The 26674-nt window shown below is 44.8% G+C and overlaps 1 protein-coding gene across 4 annotated transcripts in view; it reads left to right on the forward strand.

The window, feature by feature from the left end:
* PTPRM (protein tyrosine phosphatase receptor type M) overlaps positions 1-26674 on the forward strand; it is a 784215-nt gene that overhangs the window by 720581 nt on the left and 36960 nt on the right. For 2 of the 4 annotated variants that reach the window (XM_063077465.1, XM_063077466.1), the window contains exons 21-22: positions 3895-3992; positions 7468-7575. In XM_063077465.1, the coding sequence (XP_062933535.1) occupies positions 3895-3992; positions 7468-7575 (206 nt within the window). The remainder of the gene's footprint in view (positions 1-3894; positions 3993-7467; positions 7576-26674) is intronic. The other 2 variants (XM_063077467.1, XM_063077468.1) reach the window with 1 other exon arrangement.

Consider the following 26674-nt stretch of genomic DNA (forward strand, 5'->3'; position numbering starts at 1 on the left):
GCAGACTTCTCATTCATCCATTTATTCATCGAGCTCCTGCTGTGTGCCAGGCATTCCATAAGGCACTAAGGAAATTGCCATAAACCATGAGAGCCTCGTTCCCCTCCAGGGAGAGCTGGAACTGAGTAGTCACAGGGTACTGACTGCTCAGAACGGGCAAGTAAGGAGCGCTTTGGAAGCTCAGAACAGGGCCCCTGCCTCTGATGTCTCTACGAAGAGTGCTGCTGGACACTGACAGGAGAGGGGACTTTTCCTCCTGCAGACCCACACTGTCCACAATACTGGAACATCTGACTCATCCACTATAGCCATTGTCCTCAGAATGATTTCTGGAAGGTCCAGAGTAGGTGGCACAGGCCTGTGTACCTAGTGAAGGCCACCCCTTTGTTTCAGGGATCACACTGGAAGACTCTCTGTTTGCACAAAGATGGACTTGGTGCATTTTTTTCCTTGTGAATAATTAACAGGTTGTTAAGTAGACAGCAATCACATCTCTCTGCAAGCAAGAAATATCATGATTGATGGAATCCAGTGTTTACTTGTCTCCCTGTAACCTCAGATCAAAGTCACTGAGGTCTTCAGGCTGTATATCAGGAAAATGACACACGCACACCAGGGGACATAGGCCAAAGTGGCTGGTGTAGCTTCATGGGAGGCAGTGTGCCCCTCAAAGGGATTAGACACAGAGACATAAGGAAACTGAGTCAGCCTTCATGGGGATGGTAAGAGTGTGTCAGAGCAGCAAGGGAGGAATGACAGAAGTTTGTGTGGTGGAAGCTTCCAGTCAAGATGGCGGAACAGACAGTCCCCAGTGTCACTCTCTCCCACAAATCAACCAATTTACAACTATAAAAAAGCAACAACAGCCAAGCTGGGGCTGCTTGAGCTCAGGGGAAGAGGAGGAGAGACCTACAGAGTGCATAGATGGGAGAAAGAAAAAACTGCTCTATTTTCTGCTGCAGCTGCTTTAAGGCTGGAGCTGCTGAGCACACAGAGCAGGAGCCAGCAAAAGCCACAGCTGTGCCATTCAGATGGAGTTTCTTGGAGGTGGCAGGGGAGAAGAGGACCTTGGTGGCCCCCAGACCGGCAAGACCACTAACAGGGTTCCCATGGACCCTCACAGGAATGAGGAGCCAGAACAACTGAAAAAAAGGAGCCATTCAGAGGCTGGTGAGTCATCGCAAGGGACCAGCACAGGGCCTGTCCTATGGGGAGTGTTTGCAGCACGGGCAGTGGGGAAGATGGGCCCACCAGGAGAACACTGGGACAAAGCAAGGACAGCTGATCTGCACCCAATCAGTATAGGACCACTCAGAAGAGACTGGTCAGGAATATAGAATTGCATGGAGTGCAGTTTGATGAAAAGACTCAGGCCCAGATCAGAGTTTCTACACAACCCAGGTACACTGGATCTCTGGAGAGCCCGCAGTACCTATAAAGTAAACCATTAACACCTGAGCTGCACAAAAAGCCTTCCCTAGGGAAGGAGCAGCAAAGCAACAATTTAGCTCAACCACACAGCTCAAGTACTGGTCCTCACAGGAAGTTCCACCATTTTAGAAATAAGCAATGGACAGTGCCTGTCTGTGGCTCACTTGGGAGAGTATGGTGCTATTAACACCAAGGCCACAGGTTTGGATTGCTATATAGGGATGGCCAGTTAGCTCACTTGGGAGAGCGTGGTGCTGACAACACCAAGTCAAGGGTTAAGATCCCCTTACTGGTCATCTTTAAAAAAAAAAAAGTAAACAAAGGATGAAAAACTCATTCCAGCCCAGGCACAGTGCCAGCGCCTCGAGGCCTGCCTGGGGACCTGAGGCATGGATCCAGGGACTAGACCCTCCTCCCACAACCAGGCACACCACCAGTGCCAAGGAACACACCAAAAACATCACCTCCGTGTGGGTGGCCTACCACAGCCACCACAATAACCATGACTGCCCCAAAAATGGCTGGACACCACAATCACCATGCAGATGGTCCACCAGCCACTGGAGTGCATTGACACAAGGAGAGTCACCAGCACAGATAAAGAAAAGAAGAGGACGTCTCTCTCCACAAAGCCCATTTCAGAGTGACAGAAGAAGCATCTGCTCTGTGATAATATTGGGGGACCTGATCACACCTGTCAGCATTGGACAGATCATCTAGGCAACAAATCAACAGAGTAACCATTACTCTTTCAGAAGGAGAGAAGAAATCTAGGGTGATTAGAGGGGGGAGGGGGAGGGAGAGGGTGATGAGGAGAGATTGTCCAAAGATTGGACACAAAGATAAGTACAATATATATGTTTGTAACAATATATATGTTAATAATATTGACTTGATCAGCATATCTCAACAGTGAACCCCAAAAATATGTATGATCAATTATGATTCAATACAAATTTTAAAAAATAAATAAGTAAAAGTTCCCAAAGAAATGATACGTTCGAGATGATGAGTATGCTAATTACCCAGATTTGATCATTACACATTGTATACATGAATCGAAATATCACACTATACCCCATTAATATGTACAATTATTATGTGTCAATTAAAAAAGAAAAAAAGAAAAAAAGTTTGTGTGGAGGAGGGCGGGGAGGAAGCTCCCAACGGGGAGAAGGGAGGAGAGTTACACAAGAAGCAGCTGTGATCGGTCAGGAAGACTGGGCAGTGAAGGGCCTCGTGGCCAGGCCTCAGCCAGGGAGGACCACTTATAAGTACCTCTAAATGCACCTTGTTTTCCTTCTGTTGATTTGCTGTTCATAAAATGCTTGAGTGTACATTAATTCTAAGAATCCTCAACATAACCTTGAAAGGTGCTACTGTCATCAGCATATAGGTAAAGAAGACGCTGAAGTTCACAGTGGCTAAGTAACTTGCCCCAAGTCACACAGCCAATTAAAAGGCGGCATCCTATCTCAAATTCAAGTATTTCAGCTCCAAATCCAGTCATCTGTAATGTCAAGATACATCAGTACAGTTGGGTTCTGGTCCTGCATGTGGCTGAACATTTGTATGATTCCATGTGTATCATATGACTCTCCAAGCCCTTGAAGTTGTATTTTCCTCATTTGCTTGAATTTCAACTGGTCTTATAAAGGTTTACACTGTTAACATATTTACCCTCAAGTATGCATGGGCAACAAGTAGAGTTTGGATTTTTTTTTTTAATCTGGATTAAAAGAAATTTTAAATTCTAACTTTCTATACCTGATGGTATCTGTACCACTGGCATTTTGTAATACATATTTCCCCTCTTTTTTTCCACTCAAGCCATAGGAAAGACCTTTTTTATACTCAGATCCCAAGAGCTAAGGAGGAGATGCCTGTTCATGTTCTGCCAGGAATCTTTACATTCAGCGAGAGGAAGTGCAACTGCTTAAAACTCTTCTCTCTCACTTGAGAAAGTCAGGTGGAAAAAAACTGGATTAATTTGACAGATAGTGCAGAATAAGAGAAATATTAGAGACAAGAAAAGGCCATTTTTCCTATAGAGGCTCATTTCATTCTATATACCACTTCCCTGGAATATCTGCCAATTGTTAGCAGAAAGAGTAATGTGATCCATTTTTTAAAATTTCACTCTTGAGTATTATGGAGATAAATAGCTGAATGATGGAGAAATAACTTTCTCTCACAGTGGTAGTTTAAGAGAGGTAAAAAGAGCTCAGATGCAGATATGTTTGATGACACAAGAAAATTCAACCATGAATGAGAGATTTGCTATTTCTGTAGGCGCAGTTTTAGAAAGGGTACCTTTCTGCATTGACACTAGAGAGCTATGTCCATCTATAAAAGTGAGGGAACTACACGTGGGTCTTAATAGATTCATTTGCAAGCCCCAGAAATTTTCCAGTTGAAACTTACAAAGAAAAAAAAAAAAGACTCTTTTATGTTTTGCTGCAGGGCCAATGCAAGAGACCATCTATGACTTCTGGAGGATGGTGTGGCATGAAAACACCGCAAGCATAATTATGGTGACCAACCTGGTGGAAGTGGGAAGGGTAAGTCGGCCGTCCACTGCAAATGGCCATTTTTGTTCCGTGCTGAGTTTGTAGTAGAGAGTAGGGCACAAGCCAAGCTTTTCACGTAGTATGTGTACTCCAGAAGACATTAACTACTGCAGCTCCTCTTATTGCTTACTGCTCTTGATTATAAATTATCAGTAAACATAGCCTGAATTGCTTTCATTTGTTGCAATAGCAACAGACAGGAAAGGCACTTAAGATTTAAAATCAGTTGTTATCTGGCTATATTGAGCACACAAAAATACATGAATGCTTGTTGTTGGGTGTCAAAACTCAACAGATGCTGCATTAGACATAACTACTTTCCCTAATTCGGGGAAATGGGCTCTAAACACAGTGTGCAGCACTGGATTCAATCTTCAATCCTTAGATTAGAATTCCAGAATCTTCTCTTGCTTATATTTGAATTTCCTGTGCCTCAGTTAAGTATTCTGTAAAATGGACATCATAATCTGCCCCAAAGGTCTTATATTACATTCTCTGTAGTAAGAGTTTATGAGCACTTTTTTTATTTAACCAAGGAACTATTAACTAGTTATAATCTTGGTAGTCATATGCTATAGGATTATTTCCAAAGTGAAATTTAAAAATGAGAAAATACACAAGGTGCAATAGCCTTATTTATAGTAGAGTCAATACCAAGATTATGCTGAACTCCAGAGAAGAACCCATTATGTCTTAGAGAAGTTGGCTTCATAAGATTTACCCTCAGCAAAGAGAGCCTAGAGGTTAGCCTAGAATTGAAATACTGAGGCAGAAACCATAAAGGGGTTGTCGCTTAAGATTCTCATAAGGTATCAGGAGGCACAACCCGGGAAGAAGAGAGATATTACAATTCTCTTGTAATGAGAATATTCAGTAAGTGGGAGATATTTATTATAATTGTAGCAAAAGTGGCAGACTAAATAACCTGAAAACCCTCCTACAAACATCGAGAAATTCTAGATAAAATATAAATGTGTATTTTAATATGTTTATATATATCACATGTATATATAAGTATATATATTAAAAATGTTTAGTTTAGCTCTCAAGAAAGTAAACTACCAGAGACCGGAAATAAAGTGAGGACTAGAGATGTGAGAGAGAGGGGAGGACCTTTCAGCCACCCTTAGGAGGAGGCTGAGCAGAGCGGTCTGTATCCGTCTTGGTGAGAGGGTAGGTAGCTTCCATCTTCGTGATGTTGGATATTGGGTTTTAAAGCCCATGGAGGGCAGGAAATAATGTCTTAGACCTGTGCAATGCTAAGAATTTGAACTGAGACTCACATAAAACCAAAACCCACACAGAGTAAACATTCAGAGAAAGGGCAACTGGGGAAGGGGAAGGGAAGGGAAAGAGGGAAGATGACCACCAAGCAGCCCAGGGAAATGACGAGGAAGCTATGCCATGCTCACCTGGATCAGGGTGAAAAAACACTCCCGCTAATTCATGGGTCAAAGTAAAACATCTAATATAAACCAGAAAATACTGAAAGCTGTGAGTCACAAAATATCATATATTAAACATATAGGATGCAAATAAAATGCACCTAAAAGGAAATATATGTTCTTAAATGTTGTTATTAGAAAAGAAGAAAGATTAAGCATCTAATTCAGGAAGATAGATGAACAGAGTAAAACCAAAGAAATAAGACAAAAAGCAATAAACAAAAGAGCATAAATTTATTAAATAAAAAGCAAAGAAATGATAATAAAAGATCAACAAAGTAAAAAGCTGGTTTGGTGAAAAAGCTAATGAAATAGGCAAACCTCAGGCAATAGATTAAAAAAAAAAAAGGAAGAAAACCATATCTAACCAATATTAGGAATAGGATAGAGTTTTATATCACAATAGAGTACTATGAATAATAATACATTCAATAAATTAGGTAATTTCCTAGAAAAAATGTCATTTTTCCAAAACTGACTCAAAGAAACAGAAATTCTTCTAACTAGACAGTAATTATTTAATGACCTATGGAAAAGCACCAGATCCAAATGTATTTATAGGAACTAAATATTAAAGGAATGGATAATTCAAATCTTATACATTTTATAAATACATGTAATACATATACAAATATAAAAATATAAATTTTATAAATCATATTAAAATTATTCTAAGAGATTAGAAAAAGAAAGACTACTCTCCCATTTTAAGAAGCTATTATAACCTCGATATCAACACCAGACAAGGACTGCAGGACAAAGGAAAATTATAAGTGCCACAGAGTAATAAGAAGAGATAAACAGGCCAACAGGTTAAAACAGAGAGCCCAGATGTTGAATTTAGGCATCCGTGGAAAGATGTGCACTTGGTGGGCAAAGCAAGGGCTTCTCGGAAGCAAGCTGGGACATCAGGTATCCACGTGGGCCACAGCAAAAGTCCCTCCTTCATAAAACACCCCAAAATGAATACCAGCTAAAGACCTAAATATGACAAATGAAGCTTTAAAACTTTTAGAATAAAATATAGGAGAAAATATTTAAGACCTTTGTTTTGTTAAGAACATTTCAAAGACACCAAAAGCCCAACATGTTGAGAAAAGGATGGGAAAATTTGACTATATTAAAAGGTAACGTTTTCTGTATGATAAAGGATATGATAAGTACTGTAACAAGACAAGAGTGGAGATACTATGGGATGTAAAGCATAAGAACTTGCAGCACGATCTTTCATGTACTAAAAGTATGAAAACCTTTTCTTTCTTGAATTACCTTTCTGCCGGGAGCCAGTGCAGGAGCACAGGTGAGCTGGCTCAGGACCTGCGTGGCAGGTGCTCGCCACATGACCCGCCGAGAAGAGGTTGCTGAGCCTCTCCTACCACTGACCTTTCTGTGGGAGGTGGGTTGTAACGGTACCTGTGTATCTGCCAGCTCAGAATGCCACAACAAAATACCACAGGCTGGGAGGCTTACACAACAGACATTTATTTTCTTACAGTGCCAGAGGCTGGAAAGTCCAGACCAAGGTCCAGCAGGATTCAGTTGCTGGTGAGGGCTCTCTTCCTGCCTTTCACACAGCCATCTTCTCTCTGTGACCACATGTGGACAAGAGGGAACGAGCTCTCTGACATCTCTTTTTATAAGGACACTAATCCAGTTGGATAAGGGCCCCACCCTTATGACCTCATTTGATCTTACTTCCTTAGAGGCCTCATCTCCAGATTCAGCTGTACTTGGGCTTAAGGCTTCAACACATGAATTTGGCGGGTACATAAATATTCAGTCCATAACAACCTGCTTCATGGGATTCTTAAAAGATTAAATGAGTTTCTACATTTCAGATGGTCAGAGAAATTTCTGCCCATTCTGAGGACTCAATAAATGTAGGTGTTAGTATAATCTTTACATTTCCACCAACAAATCTAAGACCTGCAGTGGTCTATATAATTATCTTTCCCGCCCTGCACCAAATCTACTTTCTTTTGCAATGAAAGCAACAATGACTCTTTTTTTTAAAAAAAAAGGTCAACTCCATGAGAAAGCAAGCTCTTTTAAGGGAAGAAACAATCTTACTCCTTGGCCTCTCCATCCTAGCACGGTGTCTGGCGCTCGGAAAATGCCGAACGAACAAAGTGAGTGCATGAGAGTAGTGTCAAGTAGCAGATGGTAGCCACACTAACTGTGTTTTCTGTTTTCATGTACTGTGTTGCTTCCCCTGATATGTATACTCAGTTCTGAATCCTTCATTTTCATTTCACAAATACCTGTTGACTACCTGCATGTGATGGAGAGAAAGAGGTACCCGAGACCCACCGCTCTCACGGTGCTTTACTTTCACGGTAACCACATTCCCACAAAGTTACTCCCACCTCAGATTTTAAGTATTTGCATCAGAGCTCTCTTACAAGAGAATCCTAAGGTAAATTATTTTGAAAAGTAGATAATTGTTAAAGTAACAAGTACTACCAGATTTTTTAAAAAATAAAGGCACACATATAGTTTTTGCTTAATTGAAATTCCAAAGTATGCTATACCCAGACTCAGTGGCTTAAGAGGTTAAGCTATTTTCATAAGATAAATGTCTTAACTTTAAGGAAAGATAAGGACAGCATAGTCTTTGGTTGAAAGGTCAGAAGAAGATTGTGCTGTAAAGTTACTACAGTAAAAATATAATAATACACAAAGCCTGCTGTCTCTTGGACATAGCACGTTTTGCAGAAAACCAGGTTTCACTCTGAGTGACCTGGCTTAAGAAGAAAAGAAAGGTCATGCATTGGTGGTCACTGTTCCTTACATGAGGCACCTGGACCCGTCCTGTACAGAGTGGTGACTATTCCTTATTACAAATCACCATAGAAATTCCAGCCAGCATGATGCAGCTGCATGGGGGAGGTGGTAACTCGGTTTCTGGTTTACCCGTAAATCTAAGTCCATAGGCTTAAAGTAACTCAATTTTAGGCCTAATGAGTTTATTTTTTTAAAAAAAGAAAATCCTTCCATATCTTTACCGGGATTGTGGGGACGTGGGTAAGCTCTGAAGAAGCCCCCCCTCGCTGCCATCAGTCCCTTGGATCGGTCTGTCTTCAATTAGTAATGAAATTAATGTCATCTGTCCTTGAAATGTCTGGCATGATTTGGGAGTTTGAAAAGAGATCATATCCCCCAGGAAAAGGCGCTCACCTTGTTCCAGACCATTTCCCATTATTAATCCTACACATTTGTTTGGAAACGACTTCCCCATTTTCCATGCTTAAAAACAATAACAAACCACACAAGAAATCAAAATGACACGGTTTTTAAGGGCAACAGCTACCTACTTAACATGGACACCGCACATGGAGTGTCCTTCATGAATTAAGCATGAGCCAGGAGTATGCGTGTTTGTTTACACAGACTTGCTGTGATTCATTAAACCAGAGCTGGGGACCTGCTCCCCTCCCTCATCTTTGCCCTGAAGCACTCTGCATTAGGTGGCTTTAATTGCCAGTGTTGGAGCCACTGGGAGGCCTTTTCTGTCTTAACACCTGTGCAGAAGGCACAGACACGGTACCCCCCTCCAGCAGGGTCCCCGGTACATCTGCCAGGACCTGTCATTATCTAAGATTTCCTTGTCACCACCGTGCATCCCCTTTCAGCCCGCGTATTCTGGGAAGGGGCCCTTGTTGGTTTCCCTGGCACCTGCCGAAGGCTGCACACCTGGCATTGAAATGGCACTGAAATGTGTTGTGATTGTTTTCCATCTTTAATGAACCCACCTGAGGGACATTTCGTTTTTTATTCAGTCGCCTGCTTCTCAGGCATTCCCATTTACACACTTTGTGTGGAGATTCAAAAACTCTGTTGTGGTGTTGAACTAATCCATCTGCCAGAAGTCTCATAACCGAATCTGCAGGACTCCCAAAGGAGACTTTTGCACCGGTAATTTAAGCTAATGATTTCTAAACATATTTAGTCAGTTTTATGAAGACCTCATTAGAATGTGACTGTTTATTAAAAATTCAATGAGGTCTCACAGTCATTTAGGAAAATTATTGTTGAGTTGCTGTGAATAGTTTGGATTTGATAACATGTTTGGAGATAAGAGAAGTAGGGACCAGAGCTGGAATCTCTATCACAGCAGAGGTACGAGGGGACCACCTAAACAGATGCTTTAGAGAATATCGTCCACCCAGAGAGGCTGACCGAAAATTCCTTTCAGGATATTCTTCATTAAAAGAGTAACGAAAGAAGTTTAAGATGAACACTAGATGTCAGAATTAACTTTCTAGTTCACACACAGAGAAGGTATATTAAGACTCTGAGTGCCCCTGTCACATATCACAAGGAACACGTGCTTTTTCACAATAGCCAATAGATCTGAGATCAATGGAAGAAGCCAGAGGCAAGGTTGCCCCTTTATAAAATGTGGAAATATTGCTTAATCACTAGAATAACTTAGGCAATGACTAACAGTACAGAACAATAGTAATGCTTTTTACTAAAAAATTTTTTGAGTTGGTCCAAGACATCAAACTCATATATGAAAGGGAAGAGGTAAATTGTTTTTATAGACATTGCTGAAAGTTTCCGTGTTGAACTCTTACTATTACCTCTCAAAATCATTTTTAATGAACTGGATATTTAACATCGATATTTTGTGACTGTGTAATTATAGTCTTAGTCTTTGATTAAATTATGCTCATTCAACAAACACTTCTCCATTTCAGTAAACCATTGCCATTTCAACTACCATATTAATGACGCTGATTCAAGCCCTCCCTCCCTCCTCCTGTATGTCCACGCTGGTCACTCGGCTTCAGGCTGTTTTTTGTTCATTCTGTACATCACTGCTGCATTAATTTTTATAAAAACTAGCTCTTGGCAGGCCACCTAGCTGCTCAGCATCCTGCTAGACTGTGCCCTTCAGTCTACCACACCCAAGTTTATTTCTGCCACTCTCTTGCAAGTATTGAAAATGCCAGACCCACAACATATTTGTATTTGCCCAACATGCCCTGCACTGTGTTCCTTGTGCCCTTGGTGCCGTCTGCTGGGCACAGCAGAGCCCTCCAAGAGAACCTTCTGCCATGATGGAGGTGCCCTGAGTCTGCACTGTCCCTGCGGAGCCCCAGCCAGCCGAGGGGGCTGTTGAGTACTTTAAATGTGGCCAGGGTGACTGAGACATTGACCTCTCTGGTGTATCTAATTTGTGTTCATTTAAATTTAAATAGCCACACGTGAGTAGTGGCTTTTGTCTCCTTGCAGAGACAGAGCACCCCCGCCTGCTTCCATATGGCCCTTCTTTAGTCCTAACTTAAAATCCCACCCCTTCTAAGAAACCTTTCTTGAGTCTTCAGTTGGCTGTTTCATGTCCCTCATTGACATTCCCTTTTCATGTCACTCACTGTACTCTGTCCTTTAGTATGAGTTTTAGTTGACTCTGCCCTTACTAGTTTATAGTAATTCAGAAAATCAGAAACTCTTGGTTCAGGCTTGGCTCTTCCAGGACCCAGCATGACTTCTCTGAACCCCAGATTCCTCATCTGGGAAGGACAAGGAATGGTGCACTAACACACACTTTCCTATTTCACGGGATTATCATGAGGATTAGAAAATAAGCTGAGCATCTGTTGTGCTTTTTTTCACTTCCGCAAGCTGACCTTCTCAGCCATTCCTGTGTACAGCCACCAAGCCGTGGGTCCTTCCAGGGAGATCCAGCAGACGCAGTGGGACAAGGACACCTCCCCTACATTTGGCAGCAGGGACGCCTCTTTGTGGTCAGAGATGGTGGAGTTTGCACCTTTTCCTCAGTTCCGAGGGTCATGAATTACCTGTTTCTGCTGGAAATTTCAGCACTTCCTGAACCAGAATTACCATAACTTTTACACAAAACTGGGATTCAAAGAGGAATTTGGCAGCGTAGCCTGGAATGATTCCAATCCAGGCACTGCCATGCCTCATGTCACCTCCCCCAGCATGTCACCAAAGAAAGGAGACAGTAGCTGGTATGAGCAGCAGGAGAGAGACCTTCTCCAGACTCCTCTGAACCAGTCAGCTCCTCCAGGAAGAGGGATTCCCTAGTTTCCTCACCAAACCTTGAGATTTTCTGTGCCCGAAGATCTCAGTTCCCCTTTGTAAAAGTTAGGACATCAACCAAAGAGCCCAATTTGTCTTGTTCACAAATTAACCCAAATGTCAGCTTGCTAATCCCCTCCCAGCACAATTTAGTCCAGCATTTAATGTATGTACTGTATCCATGGCATGAAGAAATCCAAAGATATTTATAATTCACTTGTCCTCAAGGAACATTGAATGTGGTCATAGAGAACTATATGTAAACAGTTAAGTGTTGCCACATGCAAGTCAGAATGTGGCAGCGCAGAGGAAGAGAGAGATGTGGACTAAGTGCATCCTGGGCTTCCTGGAGAACGTGGTGAGGAGCTGGACCTCATTCAGAGAGAGGATTTTAAATGGCAAGAATGAGACAATGATCACTTTAGCATCACCTGGAAGGAAAAACACAGACAGGGAGTCAGTGGCAAGATGGAGGAAGGGCTCGGGCCTGTGCAGCTGTCGGAGCTGGCGAGGGCAGAGCCCTGTGCTGGGAGGCCAGTTCTGGGCTTGACGAGGAGGGTCTGAAATGCCTTTCCAGGAAGGAGGTCAAAGTGGTAGTGCACAGCGCTCATGCTTGTTTGTCTGCTTTAATGAAGGCATTGACGTGGCGAATCCTGTGTTCTAAGTAGTGTTGTTGAAAACGATTCTGATGACCATGAAAGGAAGGTTGAAAACAGCTTCAACAGAGCACAGAGACAAAGTAGGAGGTGAGCACAAGACCCTAGGTGAGAGGTGACGCGGGCTGAGTCTGGGCAGTGGTCCTGGGATGTGTCGGAGACACGCATTGTGGATAGGGAGGTGCTGAGAAGGAAAAGGAAGAACTTGAACAGGAACCAGGGTTTCTACCATTGTGACTTGGGCTGATGCAAAGGCTAGTGACCAAGAATGAGTATCCCTTTCCCCCTGACCTCCCAAAAAGAAGAGTAGGTTTAAGGAAAAGGCAACGTGATTCATTCTGGACGTGCTGAGTTTGAGAAGCTGCATGAACAAGATCAGGCTTTCTAGAATGCTCAGGAGAGACATGTGAGCTGAAGACAGAAACAAACTATAAAATTTGAGATCCCCCTTCATTCACAAGCACCTGCTATGTGCTGGGCTTAGGGCTAGATTGGAGGTATCCAGATGAAAAGACAAGACACGATTGAAGGGAGAGAAAGAATGTAAGGCAGACAAAATAGATATAATGCAAAGTGACATCTTTGGGAGAAAATGGATAGAGAGAGAAAAGGGAAGGACTTGAGAGAGAGCACTGGAGAAGTGCTCTGTCTGGGGGCAGGGCGGGGCCGAGGAGCTTGAATGGAAGCTGAAGAAGAAAAGCAGGAGGAGCAGGCTGAGAACCGAGATGCCCCAAACCATGAGAGTTGAGAGGACCGCGTTTCAACAATAAGGACAGAGTGAGCAGCATGTCACAAGCTCCAGAGAGGCCGGGTAAATGGAAATAAGGAGAAGAAATGATGATGAAACTGTACCGAGCAGGCGTGCTTGCTAAATGTTTTCACAAGCCGGATTCTCTCTTCACGGCTACCCCGGGAGTACACATAAAGATTCCTGTTTTCAAAACTTAAGAAACTAAGGCTCAGTGAGGTTAAATTATTTGGTCGAGGGCACAGAGCTAGAGTTTAAGTCTTGGTCTGCCCAGTTTCAAAGCCCGTGCTCTCTGCATGGTCCTGCAGAGCTGCCCCATTAACATCTAAGAGGCCTTTGGCATGTACCAGGATTCCATAGTGTAATAGAACCAGCACCCGACAGCGCTGGACTAGTGGCCACGTGTATGGCAGATGCAACTTTAGCTCGTTCATGGAGAAGCAAATCAAAGGAGAGAGATGGAGCAGCCCCTAGCAGCGGAAGCAGGGTCAAGACAGTGAGTTTAATGGGTGGGGTGTGTGTTAGTGACTGAGTAGATGTAGCATAACTGGGTGTCTGAAGAAAAGACATAACTAGAATCAAGATTGAAGGTACAAGAAAAGAAAGGGGGAAGTGACAGAGGGAAGTCACAGACAGGAGGGGAGGGACTCCTTCAGTTAACAGGTATATGGTACACCAGTCAATGTGCTAGTCACAGAGGCTGGGGCTACAAAGAAAAATTTAGCATGTCCCTGCCCACAGGGGTGGAGACTCAGACAAAGTGATCAAGTTCTACGATAACCACTTCACGAAGTGCTGTGGTAGTTCATGAAAGAGGTGCCTCCCCAAGACTTGGAGCTGAGGTTGGGGGGGGTTGTCAGCAAGTGCCTCCCAGAGCAAGTAGGGTTTGGAGCTGAGTGTGGGAGAGCGAGAGGGACTAGTCAGCAGATGAGAAGGGGGACGGCATGCCAGGCAGAGGCGACCGTGTGCAGTGTGAGTGTGGGGCCGTGTCATGGAGAGCTAGAGGCGCCATCAGGACCTGGGCTTCAACTTGTGAGCAGTGGAGAGCCACCCAGGGTCAGAGGGAGGAAGTGACATGGAGAAAGCGACGTTTCAGAGATGCTGCAGAGACAGAGGAGGTCATCTTCAGCAGAAAAATGGCCATTGGACTTAACAAGGAAAAGGTCACTAGTAACCTTTTGCCTCAGTGCCTTTGGAGGGGTGACCTATCAGAGTTCTGTTTGTATGCAATGGAAATCAGCTCAGGCCAATTTATTCCAAAGGGAGCAGAATGCTAAGAGGTCACATGTTGATGCGAAGGAAGGCCTGCAGACGGGAAAGCAGACCATGATCACAGAGGCCAGGACCTGGCTGTCACAGCCAGTGTGTCTTGGTGTGGGTGCTGAGACGGTGACTCCGGTCTTTTTCTAACCATGCTCAGCATTCCAGTAACAAGGATGGAGCATCTGACCACCCAGGGTTGGTTCACAGGCTCATCCCTTGCTGTCCAGGGCCTCTAGTTGACAAGCCACCCCACAGGGAGAAGGAGTTCTCCAAAAGAAAGTCAAGGACCTGTCAAGAAGGAAGAATAAAAGGACCGGAGGTTGACGGCGATCCCTACTACGGGAGCACTGCGGCCAGCGTGCGGAGCCCAGACAGGAGCAGCAGACGAGCAGGTACCAACAGTTTAAACTGATCAGAAGCTCAGCGTGAAAGGAAGAGAGAGGAATGGGGCTATACACAGAGGAGCATGTATAATCAAAGGATATTTGTAAGGTGGAAGATCCTTGAAAATATTCATGTCTTAAGGAAAAGAATCAGGAGAGCAGGAGAGATTGTAAACCATGGAGAGTGGACAGCTGATGGAGTGTTTGCCGCAGAGGCAGGCAGGAAGACACCCAGAGCACAGGTCTTCGGTTCAGCCCAGTGGGGATGACATCTCTTCCTCTGGACCTGCAGAGCAGACAGGCCTAGATGCAGTTAAATTGCATTTAACCAAAACATAAACAGCAAACTTGGGGTGGCCCCTCTTCCAATAACAGTTTCCCCAGGGAAGTAAGGAGACATGTCTGGGACTGAGAGACTGGAGGAAACTGGGGAAATGCCTCTTATAGGGAGGATTAGGCTGGAGCAGGAGCTGCCTCCTCTTCTCTCAGGAAGAAGCTAACTATGGGGGAAGATACAAGCATGACTCGAGTTATGGCAGCAGGACGCAGGTGGCTTGGAATCCAGTGACAACCAATAGCCAAAGTTCTCCTGGAACTGGAGAGGGTGACTAGCGTGAATAGGGTGTGGTGAGTGTTTCTAGGTGAACTGCAAACCAATCAACTCCTCCCTCCAGCTTTCATGTCCACATAGTGAAATGAAGGGAAATTGGCCAAACAAAATCTACAATTCCTTAGAAGAGTTTCTTTCTACTTGTTGATTACATTTTGGTTAAGAGGACCCTTTGTATAACAAACATATCTGCAGTTCAGGACCATATTAACCCACAGGGCTTCCAGACCCAGGGCACCTACTGTGTCCACTCTGAATGCCAGCATTAGGAGAATAGCAAGTGTGGGCTTTTAGAAGGGAATGATTCAGTACACAGACATGAGGAGTGTCATTTCCTTAGGAGACAGCCATCCGCTCCTGCTTCTTCCACACTATTATACACGAATTTTGTAGAAGATCTGGAGTGGAATGTCACAGTATGACTAGGTACCGATGAGACAAATTCTGTCAGTGATCAATCTGTAGTTTAATTTATGCAGACCATAAAAGATGTTCAGTCTCCAATTTATAGACCTGCTTTTGCAAACAACTTAATCAGTCTCTGGTAAACTCTGCTTCTGAGAGAATACATTCTTTTCAGAATTGCTTATCACAATCCACTGGTTTATCAGCTAGCACAAAAAATCAATCTTACCTCCAAGCACATTTACGTTTCTTTACTCAGTGATCAGCAGTACCACATCTGGTTCCTGCTTGCCGTAGGAAGGGGTCTTTGGAGAGAGCATGGCTCCTTTGGAGAACTCTTACAATCATTTAATAAAGATGTCTGCGCACACACCAATGTGTTCTGTGTAACTGCAAGTGTGACGTTTGCGTCTGGAAGATCCCCTTGTGCACAGAAATAGGTATTTTACCTAAAACGTGTACTCAACAGGGAGCCGTCATTTCATGTCCATCAATCCAATTTGTACAGCAAATTCGTTTCATTGAAAGGGAAACCGGTGTAAAGGAAATGCAGAAACAGATACAACTGTAAAACAAATTCCCTGAACTATGAAACACTTCATTGACTACTAATTTGGGCAGTGTTTTGTAAAAAATATGAGACTAAAAGAAAACACATACTCTCAGACTGAAGCAGGGAGGAAAACCACATAACTTTATCCTTCAGTGTCATTGAAGGCTTGTTACATATTTTAAATTAAATACTCAGTACTACATTTTATAACTTAATGAGGCTTCTTATGTAAGTTTTCGTATCTATAATGCTAACCCCAACTTCTGTACAGCTTATTCTGATAGTATTCCTGCAAAAAAATATACATATATATTTACATATGCATGTGCGCACACGCACACGTATATACACATTTTTGTTTAAGGCTAGCTATTCCCCTCCCTCACATTTGCCTACATGGGTACCCAGACTAGATCTCTTTTACAGTTTCTACATTCCCTGCACCTGATAACAGGTTATTCCCAAATATATGCATATAACACTCACGCATGCACACACTCTCCTTTGCCCACACATCTTTACATCAGTTTCAGAAGTGCTCTCTGCTCTTTTGGGAACAGAAAACTGCTGTTTGTTCTAAGTGCAGACCATTGTCTCTTTTTCTGAATTCTGCATGAGTTGTCACAGCAAACTAATGAATTGCCCATGGGGAAGGTGGGATCAATCTCATGTCCTCTTCTCACAGCTACTCTCTCTGCTGTTGCCAATGTTAGAAACCTTGACCCCTGGAGTCTGTTCACCTCTCTTGCTGCTGCTTCTGCCTGGTGTACATGCAACTAGTTAACATGCAGGTGCCAGCTGACTTCTCAACCTGCTTTAGGTGGAAGCCGGAGAATAGAAGAGAGGCTCCTTCAAGACAAGTCAACCCTGTCGCAGAGGTATTACCTACAGCTGTATACAGAAGGAAGCCGAGCCCTTCAGCTACCGTGTTGCCCTCCCCTGCTAGACCACAGGCTTCTGTGAGCAAAGGCCTGGTGATTTCATCTGTGCATCCCAAAAGGCTGGACACACAGAGTATTCAGTGAACTGAATGGGTGGGGGGAGAGTGGAAGAATAATTACAAAGGAACATGTAAGCTAGTGCGAAATAACTTATTTCACGAGGAAAATTTCTGTTTTCTGCTCTCCTTCCCTTGATTCTTCTGCATTGGGAGAACAGACTTGAATCTAAAGTCATACGTGTACATATGATATATTCATTACAGATGTGCGTGACGTTCACTACAGCTGTATTTGATATGACAGAAATAGGTCTACATTTAGCCTACCTAATTAACTCTTTTGTATTAAGTTCTTGGTAATTTGGGCTAATCAATTATGTCCCTTTTTTAAAAAAGGCAAGTAGTTTTTACTCAAAATATTGAATTATAAATTAGGTTTTGGAAACGATTCTTTACGTGCTGTGAGTCATCTGACACTTTTGTGTCAGCCATCTCTCATATTGCCACAGTGGCAGGATATTACAGGATCAAAGCAGATTTGCAGGCATGAATACAAGTGTTGCTCTGAACATGCTCTCAGCTCCCCAGGTAACCGCAAGCTGTGTGCAGAACAGCTCTTTTACATTCTCTAGTGAGCCCACGGAGATGCCTGTGCTGGGCGCCTGCTTCTATGGTCACCATTGTCAAGACCTGTCACTTGCCTCCAGCAGACACTCTTGCTGCTTTGCTACAACCAGCCGGTCCTGGACATCCTCACTTCCACCTGCATCTGGGCTTCTTGTCTCTTAGCCGTTTTACTTGCCTGGGTGTGGATCTTCCATTGTCTCACTCTGTCACCTCTAACCTTGTCTGTCATAGTCTTTGGGATGCACATAGGCGGTCACCTGCCTTTGTGTCTATAAAGCACTTGAGAGGGCAGGGGCTTGCACGTGTAGCAGATGGACAGGTGCACCTGGGACAAATACATCACAGCCCAAGAGCTTTTATAGCACAGCCCCAACCATGGTCCTACCTGCTCAGGCAATGCACAGCTGGAGCTTCTTGGCATGGCCATGAGACGCAATATGGGATGGTCTCAGAGCTGCAGTAGCCCTCCTCCTCTGCTCTGCTCACAAGCACTTGAAAGTTAGTCTCCCCCAACTTTGCACACTGCAGGTTCATCCTATTCTTCAACAATTTGCTGAAAAGCAGTAAATGATGTTTTCTTGAATTATTTTCCCCTTCTGTCCTTTCCCACTCTGCTAACTTTATCTTCTGAGCCCTTGCTCTTCCTTTCCCTGAGGGCTTCAGGTTATGTGGCCAAGTAAATATATAACTGATGTTGGGGCCTCCCAGGAGGATAGGACCAAAAAGGCAAAGTAATCCAGTGGGTGGCTGTACAGTCTTTATGCAACTTCTTTCAGATTAACAAAGTAGCAGGGCATCAGTCTCTCTACTAAGAATTTAATTCAGTAGTCTACAGACAACCAGAATTCACTGCCTCAGAACTCTTTCTCTGAAAGTATCTGCCACACATCTAAGACCAGAGAAGGACAACGGCTTATGGCTTAAGCCTCTGCCTCATTTCTCTGGGACCAGGTTTCCAGCAATGAGAAGGGGGAATCCACTCAAAGAACCCCCTCCACACCTGACAAGGAGATAGGGTGTAAATTGCTTTCTTTGGCCTGAATTACAGGTTTGTAAACCTCAGTATCTAGGAATGTGTATTTGGATACCATTTTTAGAAAATTGTGGGGGCGCTGCTGGATTACAGGCATGGACTAGTCAAATTAGGCAAGAGTGAGTATAGCAAACAGGGACAAGTGAGCTAGCAGGGGTTCCGCTGGATTACTTGCTAGGAGTTGCTATAGAGAAGCGCAGTCTGAAACAGGAAAGCTGCAGGAGACCAGTGACGTACAGTGGGGATTACTGCCTGCAGCAGGGGGTTGAAAGTAAGGGGGAAATAGGTATTTCAGAACCCCACACTGTTTGGATTTACATTCTTTAGCTTCTCTACTGTAAAACAGAAACAGAACCCTTATGTCTTAAAATTCCAGATAGATAATTCTTTATTCTAGGGTAAGATAGTGCATTTTGTTATCTCACCAAAGGTAGATTCCTATGATATGCTGTAGGGTAAAGAATCCAAAACCAACAGTGAATTTGCGTGAATTTTAATCCATTCAGCTGGTTGAATCACACACTTCACTTACTTAGGAAAACTTACCTGACGTTCATTGAGAATGAGGTGGGTCATGTGTTGCTGTCACTGTACTCTGATGCCTTTGCTTTGTTTAGCAACACCCATGATGAGCTAGGGACTAGGGCAGTGGAAGAGGGGAAGGTCTTGAGACCAGGCTGACAGCACCTCCCATGAGTGCCTCTTTCTTGCTTCCTTCAACCCCAGGGCCCTTTACCTCCCCAAAGGGATTGACTAACACAAGTGTGTACCTCAGACTCTCTCGGAGGAATGTAGCCCAGTTCAGTGTTTCTAAAATTAAAATTCGTTGTCTTCCTAAGCCTGGTATAGACCATAAAGCATCAGGTGTTATAATAAATACGCCCTGTAAATACAGCTCTATACTGTGCGCTCTTCCCCTCCAGATAACAGAGGTGCTGACGCAAAGGTCAGGCCACACCAATGGGGACTGCCACCAGCGGTTAGTGGACATTTCAGCTGATGTGGTGGGTGTTCATATCATCACATCATTGTTATCCCATTTCCCAGATAATAAGCTTAAACAGGTTAAGAAACTGGTCCAAGGTCATACAGTTAGTAAATGTCAGACCCAGGTTTGAACTCCAGAACCCACACTCCTAACTTCCACGGCTTCCAAAGAACCACATTATAGAGTTACATAATCAGACAACTGTAGACTTGGAATACTTGTAATAAACATATGGTCTAGAATCTTCTTTTGCAAATGAGGAAACTGAGGAGCAGAATGGTTCGGTGACTTGCACAAGGTCACACAGCTAGTTTGTAACACAGCTAGATCAGCCTGAGCCCACTTGCCCACCGGCCAGGTCTCTTTCCGTCACAGCACACTGGGCCATCACTAAATGCTCATTTTTAAGAGAGGCTACAAAAACCTTCTTCATCAGTGGTCTTTAAAAGTAAAATGCTATCTCCCTACCTAGAAGAAAACAATTTCAGAGTGTGTGTGTGTTGAGGGTGGTATGTTTCAAGAATGTTTCCAGGTCTGTGATTAAGCCAGAGAAGTCACATCCTGGCAACTTGAGAGACATAGGAGACCCAGTCCCTGAGGTCGTCTGCTCCAGGAACCCTGAGGCATAGCCACTGTGGTGATCACCCCAGGCCTAACACTGCTGGCTTTTGCAGGCAATGGGAAAGCTCCAAGCAAGCCTCTGGTGATGGACTTGCCTGACGCATGGCCATGGGCCCTTCAACCTGCCCTTCAGTGGCCCCCAGCCCTCTTCTGCCCAACCCCCTCACACATCCCTCATTTTCACTCTGCACTGAGCAGCCCATCCTGGCAGGGCAGCTGGCTTAGCTGCAGAGAGCCCAGGGGCGTCCCAGTGGTTCTGTGCTCTCACACAGAGGGACTAGGTACCCTTTAAAAATGCTGGTTCTGCAGAAATCCATCCCTGTGTCCTCCCCTCCTGTCGCAGGCACACTTTCCATCCCAGCACCCTTCCTGTTGTTGTGAAGCATAGCTCCAAAGAAGTGCAGCCAGAACAGCATCAGAAGCAGCTGGAGATTAACAAACCAGGACCATTTCCCACTGCTGTTGGAGGATCCTGCCCTTCCAGGCCCCCACCCAACAAGGACTTGGGACCACTCAGGCTTCCCAGAGATGCCCTCTGACGACTTTCTCAATCTAGAATGTCCTTCCCTTCCTTATCTACCCATGGAAACAGCACTTCACTCTTCTGATCTCCTTTGTAATGTAGTCTCCTTTAAAGCTTTGAATCCCTTCCTTTGGAATTAACGTTCTTCTGACTTCCAATAGCAGTTTTCATTTTTTAAATTTTAACAAACATTTACTTGTGCCAAGCATGTTCTAGGTGCTTTACCAAAAAAGAATTTAGTTAATCCTCAAAACAACTCTCTTGTTGTTCCATTTTAGAGATGGGACAGTGGAGCCACAGAGAGGTTAAGTAACTTGTTCAAGGTCGCACAGCTGATAAGTGGGACCTGGCTTTGAACCTGGACAGTGTAGCTCCAGGGGACATGTTCTTAACCAGTAAGCTTTCCTGTCATTCTGCCTTGAGCTAGGTTTGTTGTTTACGCATCTGTCTCTTATGAGTGTTAGGACCATATCTTGTTCCTCTCTGTAGCCCCAGCAATGCCTGGACTAGGGTCTGCTTGTCTCGGGCTATTGGGGCTGTCTGAATGCCCAGACACCACAGCCCTGAGCTCGGACCCAGGCTTTGCCACATGCAGCCACAGTGCTGATCCCTTAAATCTTCTGTCTGTCTTAATTTCCCCCTGCTTCGCCTTATGCATTTGTAAAATAGGGATAATACTACTCACATGTACCCCTCAAAATTAGTGTGGGGGCATATAATCAGATTATTTTAGGAGCGGGAATAATTTTAAGAACCATATGATCTAGTATCCTCTTTGACATATGAGGAAGCTGAGGGCCAGAATGGTTCTGTGACTTGTACAAGGTCATAGATCTACACTGTGACCCTGATTCATCTGAAGACTGCCATTGAGAAAAAATATGGACTTTTTTCTCAACAGATATATCATGTAGCACTCTGAGAAATGTCCTCTCTGACGTACCTTGGAGCATATATATATGTATTCTAGTAGTGTGTCATTGCTCAAATGATTTCTGAAACTCTTATTTCAGATCATCTTTAGAGTATGTGATGCACTCTTTATTGACCTTGATGGTGGAAAACCTCCCTCCTTTGGCAGGAGGACTTAAACATTTTGGGAAAGGCTCAAAGTCAAAGCCGAACCTCTTGAATAAGGTGGGACACAAGCAGTCTGAATAACTGTCTCTTGAAATTTGGCTGCAGTTCAAGTGATGCTGCTTTCTGATCAAGTTTTCATCCAGATGAGGTAAGAGAGGAAAGTAACAAGACACTTTCTCCTGTGGTTTGTAAGATGACAGTCAAAATTCCACAAGAGGCGTCAACTGTGTGTTTCTTTACCGACGATGAGAACACGTGTTGTGGACGTAGATGAGACCTGTGCTTACTATAAGCACTGTATGCCCATTAAGTAATAAAATTAATTAATAAGTGCAATTGGAAAAGCAGAAAACCCAGAGCCTTGGGAGTTGGGGGCGTGGGCTTTAGGTAGGAGCCTAAAGGCGTGAGAGAGGGATTTACATATACTATCAAGGTATTTTCCCAAACTCAAACTATCCAGATCTCCAGAAGTTCTTGATTTAGTGCCTATTATTTAAATACTCTTCAAGAATGTGCCCAAGGGAGGCCCACCAGCCAAATGAAGCAGGTATGGAAGGCAGAAACTAGGAAACTTGTTACCTAATAAGGACTCTTTTTACCTGCTCAGAATCCTGATGGCTATGCCAGCTGTGAAGCTAGGTCACACAGACCCTTCAAACCCATTGTACAGACTGCATCACAGACCCCTCACGTACCAGGCTGGGTCACCAGTGTGAGAAATACGCTCACCCATCCAAGGCCAGAGGATGGACATGGAGACACAAGGTACAGCGAAGTGAGACTTTAGTTATGGCCTTGCAAGGTTCGGGTGTCTGACGGGCAGGCGAACAGAAAATGGCTGTAGCAAGCAATTTATCCCCTAGTGCACAAGTCCCTGCCCCCACGTCCTCATTGGTCAGGGTGCACAATCTTCCTGGATGACATCTAAGATTACCCTGATTTATTATCCCCTTGTAAGAAATTTCTTTGTCTGAGGGCTCAGGACAAGCCCACGAAAAAGTCCCACTGAAACCCTGTGAAAGGAGAAACACTAGGGAATTAAGAGGACAATAAAGGGCTGGTAACTCATCACCATCTCAAGGACAACTTTATCTATTCAGCGACCTCCCAGGAATAGGCTGGACCAGTCAGACAACTTTTGGGCTGGGCCTGAATTTCTGAAAATGAATCACGTAGATTATTTTCTTACACCAGACCCTTCATGTGCCAGGCTGGGTCACCAGACCCCTCATATGCCTGCTGGGCCACAGACCCCTCACATGCAGGTCACAGGCTAGGTAATTGGGAAAGATCCTGGGAGCCACTGGCAGGGTTGCCAATGTGAGCTCAGTCCTCAGCTTCCTCAGCAGTAGCAGCAGCAGCTTATGGCAGATGCAGCAGCAGCAGTGGTGGCCTCCAGAGCATCCTGGGGGCCCTGGAAGCACAGCCTCCAGCAGCAGTAGCGACCTCCCTGTGGCCCCCCCCGGGGGTCAGGGGCACTATGGATCAGAGCCACTCATCCTTTATACTTAAATCCAATAACCCAGGAACACCTGGGTGCAAGTCAGACAGCCCAGGAATACCTGGGTGCACGTGCATATTTACATCAAATGTTCTGCAAGATTCTGAACATTTGAGGGGCCCTGACCATTTACCTTCACTTTCCCTACAGTTATCAACCAGGTACTTACACAAAGCCTGTTACATACATGTACATAATCTTATTTAATCTTCACACCCTCCCTAAGAAATCAATATTATCCCATATTGTGCATGAGAACACTGAGGCTCAGAGGGTGTCAGTCACCTGCTGCAACAACACATGTCAGATGGAAAAAAGCAAATGTGTGTCCATCTCCACCACACAGAGACCAAAGCGATCTGCATTTTCAGGATATCTAAATGAGTGAATATTTTTATTCCTGCAAGACCTCTGAAAAAAAATTTTTGGATACAATAAATCTGTTCTCTTGGCAGTGCTCATGGCTGGGGCTGTGTGGTGACTGTTTCACAGCAGTGTTTTTCTCTCACTACCCAGTGTCTGCATCAAAGCTGTGCTCAGGGCCCCGAGCACAACTTGTTCATTCTCTCTTTGGATGTCTCTTTCAAATAAAAAAATAGTCTGTTGAAAACTTTTGACAAATCAAAACCTAAAACTGCCTTTTCCTTTTTCCTCCCTTCTACTTGTTTAAAGTTATGTTTATTAGATCACACTATGGTGCCCCCAACTTAAGAAATAACCATCCAATCTCTTAATCCTTCTTAATTATGGATTTCTTAGTGAAATTAGCCCTTGTACCCATGCACAGTGTGCACAGACAGAACTTCAGTCCTGCCCCAGGCTCCTTCTTGCCGACTGGAGAGCTGGTGACATGGGAGGCACCAGCAGAAATGCAGCAGCGTGAGGTGAGGGACAGAAGTTAATGATGGTCTCAGAGTGTGTGTTCTGTGCTTCCTGTCCACACTTGACCCCATCTCCTTCTCTGCCCCCAAAAGGCAAGGCAGCTCAAGTTGTTTCAAGGCTTCCTCCTGGGTATCTGTTCCAGAAGCCAGTCTCCAGGCAGGGCTGAAGAAAACATAATGCACCTTGAATCCCTCCCAGAGAGCCCTGCAGCTGGAGTCTGAGCCTGGTACCAGCCTCCACTTTGCTGCCATCTAATTTACTACCCAGAGCAAGCCGCTCGCTCTCCATGGGCCTGCCTTTCTCTTCTGCATGTCAGAGCACAGGGAAGTAAAAGGAATGGAAAAGCCCTTGCTGACTCTCTTCTCTCCGGGAAATCACGTGCCCTCTATGTGCCGCCAAGTGAGGCCACAGCTGGGAGAATGTGGCCATTTGTTGTGTCGCATTCAGAGCAGGAAAGGCTCTGGTTATGGGAGTTGCAATCATCTTGAACATGAGTGTTTGAAAGTGACTGCCTCTGAGATTCCTCACAGCCGTATTTGATTTGAATCTTCTCCCCCAAAACACTGACACTATTTCCTGATTTCTGTCTCAGTTTAATCAAACCATACTAATGGGAGAATAAAAATGCCAGCCTCTCTCTCACGTCTCCCTGGAATAAGGTTGAAAGAAAGAGGGAAAAGGCAGCATGGGTGTTTCCCTTTGTTTTCCCTCCACCGTCATAAACCATGCACAGTTGTCCACGCCCAGCTTTTCCCTCTTTCTCCTCCAGAAACCGTGTGTCACCTCTCCAGGCCCTCCGTGCCCTCCAACTCCTGTAGCCACCTAGCAGCCAGGTCGCAAAAGTATCACTTAAGAGTTTTTGAGCACTTACGATGAACTAGGCACATGGCCACATGTTTTTGTTGCATTATGTCACTTAATCCAGTGGTTTCCAAACTCATCTGCACTTCGGAATTGCCTGGGAGCTTCAAGAAATTACTGACACCTGTGTCCCACCCTAGAAATTATGATTTAATTGACATGGAGTGTGGCCTGGGCTTTGGAATTTGTTAAGATTCCCCCTACCTAAACCCCAACTCCACCCCCAACCAAGAGATTCTAATGTTCTAGCAAATCTGGGAACCAACCACTGGCTGAATCTCAGAGCATTCTGCCATAGGAGCAGTAATCACACACTCTTTACAGATGAAGACCTGAGCTGAGCAGACTCAGTGAGTTCCCAAGCTCACATCAGCAGCACATGAGAGCCCAGCCAGTTTGTGTGGTCAGGCTGTGTTGTCTCAATCCTGGCTACTCAGAGTGCAGTCCACAGACCAGCAGCATCAACTGGGAGCTTGGTGGAAATGCAAATCCTTGTGCCCCGACAAATTCAGGCCTACTGAATTTGTTCAAAATCTCTCCAAGGGATTCTGATGCCTGCTGAAGTTTGAGAACCACTGCTGTAGCCATGTCAGGATGCCCTGAAAGTCACAGTAATGTGCTGCCAGCCTGGATGTTCACAGCTCTAGGCCCCCAGAGGTCCCCTGACCTTAATGTAAATAGGGATCATCTGGGCTGCTGGTTAAAAATGACCCACCAGGAAGATTTTTTTTCCCAGGAAGTTAGAAGTCCCAGAGTCTTACTGCTTTCTGTACTGTTTCATATTTGTGAATTTTAAAGCCAACCAGATTGGCCCCATTTGGAGCAGTGACCACATCGTCTACGCCCGCTGCCCTCAGGCAGTAATGAGCAGGCACCAGGTTTGGTACCATCTGCGTGACTGATGTTTGGGTGGAGCCGACGCCGGGGCCCGGGGTGATGAGACGATCGGGCCGAGCTCTCCGGGCTGGAGGCCGCAGCCTGACCGGGGTTAGGACGCGTGGGAGGCACGGGCTGTCCTGGAAGCCCAGCAGGCAGCGGTGAGCTGCGGGGGAGGCACAACCTGGGGCCCCCCAGCGCACGGGGGCTTCGCCTTCTGCCGTCCTGGTCCCCAGCACACGCAGCAAAACCTGAGGTTTCGGCACCTGCAGATGCAGACCTTAGACGAGGGAGGCGACTGCGCGCCCAGACTCGCATGTGGGAGAGAACACACTGCTTTTCCCTTTTATTTTTATGGAGCAAAATAATAACTTGATACACGTCCAAGCAGTTAAAAAGATACTAACAGGAACTCAATTTAGAAAGGTTTTTAGTAGGCTGACAACAGACGTGGCAACCCATTTCAGGATGTCGTGGGAGAGGAGACGGGGAGACGGCTGGGCCAGGTGCCTGCGCACGCGCTGGAAGGAAGCGGACCGCCGCTCCCTGCCCTTCGCTGTGCGCTTGGACTGCGGCGGCACCTGTCCCTGGAGCCCTGGCGACCCAGCGGGAGCTCACCTGCCTGCC

This window comes from Cynocephalus volans, chromosome 13 (genome assembly GCF_027409185.1).
Source record: "Cynocephalus volans isolate mCynVol1 chromosome 13, mCynVol1.pri, whole genome shotgun sequence".
In the NCBI taxonomy this organism is placed as follows: domain Eukaryota; kingdom Metazoa; phylum Chordata; class Mammalia; order Dermoptera; family Cynocephalidae; genus Cynocephalus; species Cynocephalus volans.